The sequence below is a fragment of the Anopheles marshallii genome, chromosome 2, assembly GCF_943734725.1.
Source record: "Anopheles marshallii chromosome 2, idAnoMarsDA_429_01, whole genome shotgun sequence".
Taxonomy (NCBI): Eukaryota; Metazoa; Arthropoda; class Insecta; order Diptera; family Culicidae; genus Anopheles; species Anopheles marshallii.
The window spans coordinates 48,036,852-48,045,397 of NC_071326.1; the positions used below are offsets into that span (position 1 = coordinate 48,036,852).

Sequence of the window (8,546 nt, forward strand, 5' to 3'; positions counted from 1 at the left end):
ATTTTACTATTTTCCAAAACCCTTTATATTTCAATTTTCTAGGCTAGCAGCTCATTAACAGCGAATTACATATGTCAACAGTAATTTAACTCATTAGCTGTTAACGGCTTCTCCTTAACTTTAACTCATTTAACATGAATTAACTGATTTGCGAGTTCATGAAACATCATGAGTTAATGGTCGCCGTGAAGAGATAAATCAAAATTGCTTTCAATGATTTAATTATTGCATAAGAAAATATTGCAAAAGAATTACAAATACAAAGAGTCGTTATTTGGAAATTTGAATTAACATGCTGTCTAGAAATATTTCAATCATTCATTCATTCTGAATCATCACTACTCCAAACTAATGTGAATTGTACCACAGTGTAAGCTACCAACAGCTATTAGTAATATGGCCCTGGCCCTGGTTCTTAATCAAAAACTCTATGTACGATGAAAACCATATATACGAATTTGGAAAAAATTGCAAAACAAAAACTACTGATTTTGGTCACTACCGCCACTATAATGATCAACTTCCATGAGGTCTTCGGCTCATGGGCTTCGGCCAGAAAGTCGTCACCATTATCTTAAAGGAAGGAATGCGTTAAAGGATTTCTGTAGTATGCCAACTCTGCACTCTAAGTAGGTTCATCCGGTAGGAGAAATTGATGCTACACTCATGTTGAGATCAACTAGGAGCTATTTATTCCGAGTTGTCTCGTTGGAAAGTCATTCAGTTTAACGTGGACGAAAAATAGTTCAGGATCAGGATCCAATTTTAACATCTCCAAAATGTATCGTCTGTGAAGGTTTTGTGGGGCCGTATCACCTCTTGATGGCCTTTGGAAAACCTCATCTTCTGCAAATCTCCTGAAATCCTGCAGAAGAATATTGATTCCAGTCTCCAAAGTCTTTACGGAGATGATCACTACGTGTTCCATCGAGACGACATTGACACAAGCTCTGACGGCAAATTGGTCCAAACGTGGCTTCGGAACGGATTAACTTGGACTTCCTGGACAAAACTTTGGGGACTCGCAGTACCCTGAATTTGAATCCTATCCCTTAGTCCTACACGACGTCCACTCTCGACGAATGCATGGTAATTTGCTCCAGTTCTAGACGGTACTTCTCCAAATCTCGGACGAAATTCCCATGTAAGCAAGGCAAATTCTGGCTATTTCGCGTAGTTTTTTTTAAAATCTTGTATTAACCGTGTACGCTTGCTAACGTAGCTGCTTAGACACCGAACTCACCGTCACTTTAAGCTTCGTTTTCCAAAAACCCCACCCGATGTATAACTCCCGCCGGTAAAGTAACAAGACAACCTGCCGTTTTTATGTAACGTTCGAGCGCACGCTCAACCATACGTCGGCATGCTCCATGCACTTCCGTAGTAAATATTTCAAGTGCCAGCTAAGCCGGTAGGGAGAAACGATAGTGCTGCACGTTGCTACGCGAAGAACGGCAGAACGGATGGAATTTGATTCAGCTCACCAGTGCACTAATTGCTGCAAGGTATGTGCAACTTGTGAAACGGACTACGGTGTGCATGTGTCACGATGCTCCGATACGTGGACGGTTTGAAAACCGGCTCCGAAATTCGAAGGTTTCGGCGATCGCACACTGACCCACAACGGTGCTGGTGCGAAGTAGAGGGAGACGAGCTCACAACACGCGTGGTTTCGGCGAATTGCTTAAGCGGAAGTGCGCCACGACCAAGGTGTGTTATTAGTCGATGGATTCAGGGTCATGGTGGTGGTTGCAGCTTCCACCGGTACGGTGCCATTACGTTGGTGTTTGCCGTCAAGATCTGCCGGAGGTTGGCGAAGGTGACAAACGCAGATCGTACCCAAAACCGGTTCGTATTGAGCGTGGTTTCCGACCGTCCGTCAACAACAAACAACAGCAACGGCAGTCGTACATTGTTCCACGCTGGGAACTACGGAGTAGGGGACACGAACCGTTCGCGTGACGTTCGGGTGTAGAGCTACAGCGTAACCTGAGCGCACAGTCTCCTTCGAAACAGCCATCCGTTCGGTGTGCAATAGTCGGTGGTGATCGCGCCCGGTGCAATGTTTGGCTAACGTGAGAAATTAGTGAATTTCGGGTGTGTTTTATAACGAGTCGATAGTTACGTGCGTTCAGTGCCGTTTTTACTCCAGTGAACATGGTGGAAACACAAGTCGCTCCACCAGCTTTAAACCCCAAACCGACGACAACGGAGACCACCACCATTACGGCGGTGGGCGAAGCGGAACCAATTGCTACGTCGACCGAAGATCATTACGACCCATCCGTCCGGATATTGCACATACCGAAACAGACGGACGGGTCCTGCGGATTTCATCTAACCCGCAGCAAATGGGATCCGTATCCTTGGGTAGGTTTTGGTCCAGCAAGAACCAAAAAGGGGGGCCTGGGATAAAGATGACTGGAGACGTGCGGAGTGAAAGTCTGCGTGATTGCAATGGTGACGAAGATCACAATTAATTGCATCCATTTATTCATATCTGATGTCTACACACACACACACACTCCCAGAATGTCTCTTCGGTCTCTTCCGTGCGCTTGTGAAGGTGACCCTGGTGATTGCGCGACGCGCTTGATGATCATTCATTCAAGCCTCCGACGACCTTCACCTTCTCTCGAACGCGATGCTGGTTGGTTGGCACGAGACTATCCGCCACAGTCTGCGGATCTGTCTGGTTATTCCGCCAACCAGGCAGCCGCATTGTTTCAAGGCGATCTTCTTTGGATCCGCAGCAATAGGAACTGCTCACCATACACATTTTACAGTGATGATTGTTTACGTTATGATCATCTCTCTCTCTCTCTCTCTCTCTCTCTCTCTCTCTCTCTCGATCTCTCTGGTTTTTCTGTATCACCATTAGGTGAGCGGTGTGGATGCAGACTCACCGGCCGAGGTGACCGGGTTGAAGGTTGGCGACTGCGTTTTGGAGGTAAAGGGTTCGATCTGGACGGGAAGTGTGACGGTGGCTTTGTTGCGGGATTAATAAACGGAAGCGTTAACCTTCTACACCGTAGGTTAACAACGAAGATGTCCTTGGAATGCGCATCGCCGAGGTGGCCGGTATGGTCCGCTCCAAGGCGGACATTGTGACACTGCTGCTGTGGAGCACCGGGATGGAACCGGCCTGCAATCCGGAATCGTTGTGCTGCGGCCCGATGCCGATCAATCTCGAACGTCTCACGGCGAGCATGCAGACGATCGTGGCCGCACTCGAGTGTCCCGTCTGCTTCGACACAATCCCACCGCCCGTGTTTCAGTGCCAGAACGGACATCTGGTGTGCTCTCGGTGCCGAGTGCGTGCGGAACGCTGTGCCATCTGTCGCGAACGTTACACGATCGGTCGTTCCTTGCTGGCGGAGCAGGTCTACCAATCCATCACGGAGGCGTTTAATCTGCGCGAAGGCACGGATGGCAAGCTGCGCGAACGGCTGTTCGGTGCACGGTGTACCCGTCAACCGAAGCGGGCCACATCGTGCGACAGAAAGAAAAGCCCGTACGGTAGTGACAGCCATCTGGTGGCCACGGGACGGCCAATACACTCGCACACGCACAAGTTCCTCGCACGCATCATGGGCAAGGCCAGCTCGGTAGATAACCTCAGCAAGCACCACAGCCAAAACAGCCAGCCACCGGATGTGGTGGGCGATCTGCAAGGTTCGAAGGCCAAGTCGTTGTCGCTGTCATCGAGCGAAATATTCAAGTAAGTGAACGCTTTCCCGGGGTCTTCGCCCAAGCTTCTCCGCTAAACAGTGCTCCTACTCGTTGCAGGCGCGATAACTCTGTGTCGGTGTTACGTTGTCCGTCGGCGAACCGTTTGGCACCGGAGCTGTCCGGTTCGTACAACAGTCTTACCATCCGTCGACCGACCTCGTCGATGTCGTGCAATGTTTCGGTGGAAAGTTTGAGCAGCATTCCGGAGAATGGTATCCATCTGACCGTTCCGGTGCGTCCGGCACAGATGTCATATCATTGCCCTTGTGGCGAATACTGTAGTGACTTAATTGCCGGTAAGTCATCCGTTTGGATCAAAGTTCCTTTCCGATTCGCCGAGCTTAAATGTGTGTGTGTGTTTTTTTTTTCAGCGCCAGAACTACAAGAACATGTGACCGTGCATCATCGGACGCCAGTCATATCGTTCGGTACGGCCTCGGCCGAAATATCTCTCCCACCGAGAACACCCGTCGATAATGCTTGTCTGCTGTTGTTGCTGGATGGACATAAATTTTGGTTAAAGCTAATCTCCGACACAAGGTACGGTGTGCATACGGTTTTCCCAATCTTCGGAGGCATCTCGCGCCCGAGTTGATGGGCCGTTTGAAGGTCGCTTCGAGGTTGTACATTTATTATAAATTACTCTCGCTTACCACTCCACAGCACCGTTGGTGACATCTTTCTGTCCGCTTTGCTGGAGGGCAGTTCGGAACAAAGCAAAAACTATGCGCTGGAGGTTATTATCCGTAAGGAAGGGTTCGACCATATCCTTGGCAAGGAGCTCATCTCCCGTTCCGAGGTGTACTCGATGGCAGATAAATCGTGGAACGATCTGGTAAATACGAAGTCGGGCGTCTTCTATACGGGCGTTTGCATTCGGGCTACCTTTAGCCCTGATACGGAGATCTTGCTCAAAGCGTCCATCAAACGGATTGCAGATCTTTGAGGCCATGTGTTTCTTCGATGGAACATCTTATTTCCTTCCACGAATATAGCTTGTTTGAAGTATGATAAACCAGCAATAAATGTAAATGATTGCAGCTCGTTATATTGTACTTGGAGTATTTATAATTGATGCAAATTAATCGTGTGTCCTTCGTTCAGTTTTTTTTTGTTTTCAACCCGTTATTCCTATTGATTAATTCTTATTTATTACAATTAAACATTAAAATTAAAAAAGAATAAAACTTTATAATATAAATTATAAAAAAAAAAACAACCGATCATTTTATCAAATTCGTGAAGCGAACCAAATCAAACAGTACACGTAACGGAGTTGGCGACGATAAAGTTAAATGTGAAACATTTCACCATGATGAAATATTTCACTCAAATCGATGTAAATCGGTTTGAATGTTGAAGTCGTGGAAAGTTATCAAACGGTCGGTTAAATGGGAGAGCTGGTAAAACACCAGGTTTGAAACAAAATCTCGACTGGCTGTTTGATTGAAGGTAAAATTGAATGACAGAATAGGAGAATAATATTTAAATACAAACGAATAATTGTTAACGAATTGCTGCTGACAGTTTTTTTAAATGCTTAAAAATAGACTCCATTCCAATCTTCATACATTGTAAATGGAAAACTTATCGTTTTAACACAGAGCGTTCTCACTAAGATCAGAGAGTTATCTTTATTATAAAGTTCACACCTCGAAACACTTTCATATCGTTTAGTTTAACAGTTTCCCCTTCCGTTGTCATGTAACGTTCACAAAGACACCATCTTGTACGACCTGATCAGGATACTACGTTTGTACTTGTAACCGGATTGTATTGCACTGTCGATGCGGTATTGTCCTTCTTTTGCTACACCGTCAGTCAGATATGGTCAGTCTTTTCAGCGGTGAAGTGGTCTCTAGCGTTTTGGGTGCTCCCATCGCTTTATGCATTGATGGTAGCGCTGGCCTCGCACACACGGACGCAAACGCGCATTCGACGAATGTTTTGATTTATTCGGATGTACTGCCTGCTTCGGAGAATCTCCTGACAACTCCACTCGAGCGGGACCGGGTGTCCCTGCCAGGATCCGCCCGTTACTGGTGGCCGATCATCTGTTGCGATGGGAAACAGCTGCACCTGCAACTGGCCACTCTCGTGTGCTTCGCCCAAGTGCCACATCCAGCATAGCGTATCGTTCGGTTCCTCCAGGCTGCGAAACTTTGTCACGAAGAACATGTGATTGCCCTTGAACGATTGGGTCGGCAGTAAGACCACGCAGGTCAACGAATTGCTGCCATCGCACAGCGTGACGTCCACCGTGTCGTCCGCCGTGACGTAGTACTGCACGACGCTGGTTTGGTGTGCTTTTTGTAGGTGAATCAGGATGTCATGTTGATTTTTCATCCGCGCACAAGGCTGACCGGAAGGGCAGTGGTACGTGACCGGTACGTTGGACGCTGGTGTCGTCACCTGGGATGGTAGTACGGATGCCGGCGTGCCATTAGGGCCGATGTTTGCTTTCAATTTGAATGCGTGCTTGTGCGTGAACGGATGCGCTGGCTGTGGTCGGTGCTGCGATGGACGATGTTGGTGCTCTCGGCGCACCAGCGGAAGCCGTCCAGAGATGTTTGCTTGACCATTAGGATGCTGCTGGTTGTGTGTTGCATCCTGTGATTTCGGATCCAACGCAGTGTACTGATGCTGATCTGCTCCTGGTAGGCGTGGATGTGTATTTTTGGAAAAAAGATTTAATAAGTGATTAGTGTAATGTACAAGTTTAGTATAAAAAACAAAGCAATAGCTCTAGAAACTTTGACAAGTCGAATCCATCATCAAATCTTGATGGTGGAACTGTATATAATGACTTTAGGTCTTGTGATATGAGCCTTAACCGCTATAAGAAGTATGGATGTGGTTGAATAACTGATCTTTGCTTTGTACGTAATATGTTAAGCTTAGTTAATTTGAGATATATTGCTTCTTGATTTAATTTAATTGAGCTATCCTGAAGCAGATCCTGAAGTATTGATTTACGTTAGCTCACCTTCACGTCCCAAAGTTTGCACCAGATAATGGAACAGTTTGTCTGCTACGATGCATCGACCACGACCCAGCACTTCCCGGCATATCGGACACTTCGTGGTTCTGGAGCGACATCCGGAGCAGATCAGATGCCCATGGTTACATTGCCACGAAGGTGGTCTTATGATCTCCAAACAGATAGGACACTCGAGTAGCCCGGTAATGCCTTGCAGACAATTGGCAAACCGTGACAATGACTGTGGGTTAAGGTTCTGTCAAAGGGAAAGAAACCTACATGAGATGAGTTGCTACACGTGCGGATGCAATCACTAAGGGTGTTTCTTGCAACCCTTGTACCTACATTTTTCTCAAAGCCCGAATTCCACAGCAACAATCCAACGCCGGCGGGATTCGAGTGGGAAATTTTTCGACCACGGACTCGTTTGGCGATATCGATCACTTTCAGACCGAGCAGATCCTCTCCGTTCGCTTCAAGCACACAGTCCCCGATCCGTACGCCGGCCGTATCCGCACAGGACCCTTCGACGACACCGCTCACCCACGGATACGGATCCCAGGGCGTGCGGCTAAGATGCAACCCGAGACAACCGTTCTTATCGGCTGGTACGAAGCAATGGCGGAGTTGGTCACGATTATCACGCAGTCCAGCCAACTGCTGAACCTCAGGAATCGACGGCAAGGGCGGCGGTTTGACTATTCGCGATGGCAGCTGCAAACCCTCTTCCGTCTTCTCGTTCAACAGTCGCTGGGTGGAAGATTTGACGGTGGACATGTTGGATCTGATTGTTCGGCCAGGGAAGGTAACTCCGACATCGACCTATATCCGTCCAATTAGTGCGTCCCAAAAGGTTTTAAGATCTCTTTTTCCGATCCCACACCGAAAAAGAGCTAGATGCGCTAGGTTCGCTTTCTCCTTTCTCGCCCGGCCTCTGGTAATGCTGATGGCCACAAAAGTGTGCTGTAGTGCCGTTGTGTGCGGCTGCTGTCGGCACGAACGGAACCGAGCTCAAAGCGTCTAAAGCGGGTGGGAGTGAAAAAAAAAGCCGACCGAACAATAAGCGAGGGAAGTTAACGATGGGAAAAGTGAATGAAAGTTTGCGTGTAATGAGCGTAAATAAAATGCAGGAAAATCCGTTGTGGCTCGGTGAACGGTACGATGCATGATTTATGCATAAAGCTAGCAGAAGAAAAGAACCCAAGCTAGAATGTTGTCCCTAAGGGTGGGTCGCGTGTAGAATATCTTTCCCGTCCTCACTCGCACCCGCCTGAAATGGTAGCAGAAATGGGGACACATTTTCTAGTCCAATTCAGACTTAATTGCATCATCTCGGCGCCAAGTCGATGCGGTGGTGAAAACTCTTATCGATGCGTAACTTTAACACCTTGTCTCTTATCATTTTGGTGGAAGAATCAAAAGGGATCAATCAATCATTCAATTGCTGTGAAATAAATATATTGCGGAAGTTTAATTGCATCTGCAAATTCTACATACATGGATGTCTCTTGTTTATCATAGAGCTGTTGTGATTCACCTTAATAGTGGCACTACACACTATTGAACGGTATAATATTGTTTTATTATAAATAAAAATCGTTAGGATGTAAGTAAACAATTGCAAGCTGTCTCCATTGAGTATACGAAAGGAGAAGAAGAATAAGAAGAACCTGAATAATTTAATATTCTTTTACAATCATGACATCCACACATACACTTATTATTTTTGAAGAATTTATATTTGGTTTCAATTTAAAATAATTGTATACAACTCTACTAAGGAAATTGCCAGTACTTTCTACAAAAAAAGTATAAAATTTTTGTGTTAAGTTTA

The 8,546-nt window shown here is 46.6% G+C and overlaps 2 protein-coding genes across 2 annotated transcripts; one reads left to right on the forward strand and one right to left on the reverse strand.

Annotated features, from left to right (window-relative positions):
• The first annotated feature begins 2,157 nt into the window (after window positions 1-2,157).
• On the forward strand, window positions 2,158-4,678 carry LOC128708313 (uncharacterized). The gene is made up of 6 exons (XM_053803287.1): window positions 2,158-2,370; window positions 2,882-2,950; window positions 3,036-3,721; window positions 3,790-4,028; window positions 4,104-4,272; window positions 4,396-4,678. The coding sequence occupies exons 1-6, from the start codon at window positions 2,158-2,160 to the stop codon at window positions 4,676-4,678; spliced, it is 1,659 nt and encodes a 552-aa protein (XP_053659262.1).
• A 938-nt stretch (window positions 4,679-5,616) lies between these two features.
• Window positions 5,617-7,489, reverse strand: LOC128718064 (uncharacterized). Its single transcript, XM_053811737.1, has 3 exons — window positions 7,058-7,489; window positions 6,719-6,968; window positions 5,617-6,383 (listed from the first exon to the last, which is right to left on the reverse strand). The coding sequence occupies exons 1-3, from the start codon at window positions 7,487-7,489 to the stop codon at window positions 5,617-5,619; spliced, it is 1,449 nt and encodes a 482-aa protein (XP_053667712.1).
• Between the last annotated feature and the right edge of the window lie 1,057 nt (window positions 7,490-8,546).

Bases quoted from the DNA above. Each gene is read 5' to 3' on its own strand.
- LOC128708313 (XM_053803287.1), top strand. From the start codon at position 2,158: ATGGTGGAAACACAAGTCGCTCCACCAGCTTTAAACCCCAAACCGACG. The intron at 2,371-2,881 runs GTAGGTTTTGGT...TATCACCATTAG, and splicing joins AATGGGATCCGTATCCTTGG to GTGAGCGGTGTGGATGCAGA. The intron at 4,029-4,103 runs GTAAGTCATCCG...TTTTTTTTTCAG, and splicing joins CTGTAGTGACTTAATTGCCG to CGCCAGAACTACAAGAACAT.
- LOC128718064 (XM_053811737.1), bottom strand. From the start codon at position 7,489: ATGTCCACCGTCAAATCTTCCACCCAGCGACTGTTGAACGAGAAGACG. The intron at 6,969-7,057 runs GTAGGTACAAGG...TCCCTTTGACAG, and splicing joins ATTCGGGCTTTGAGAAAAAT to AACCTTAACCCACAGTCATT. The intron at 6,384-6,718 runs GTGAGCTAACGT...GCCTACCAGGAG, and splicing joins GCAAACTTTGGGACGTGAAG to CAGATCAGCATCAGTACACT.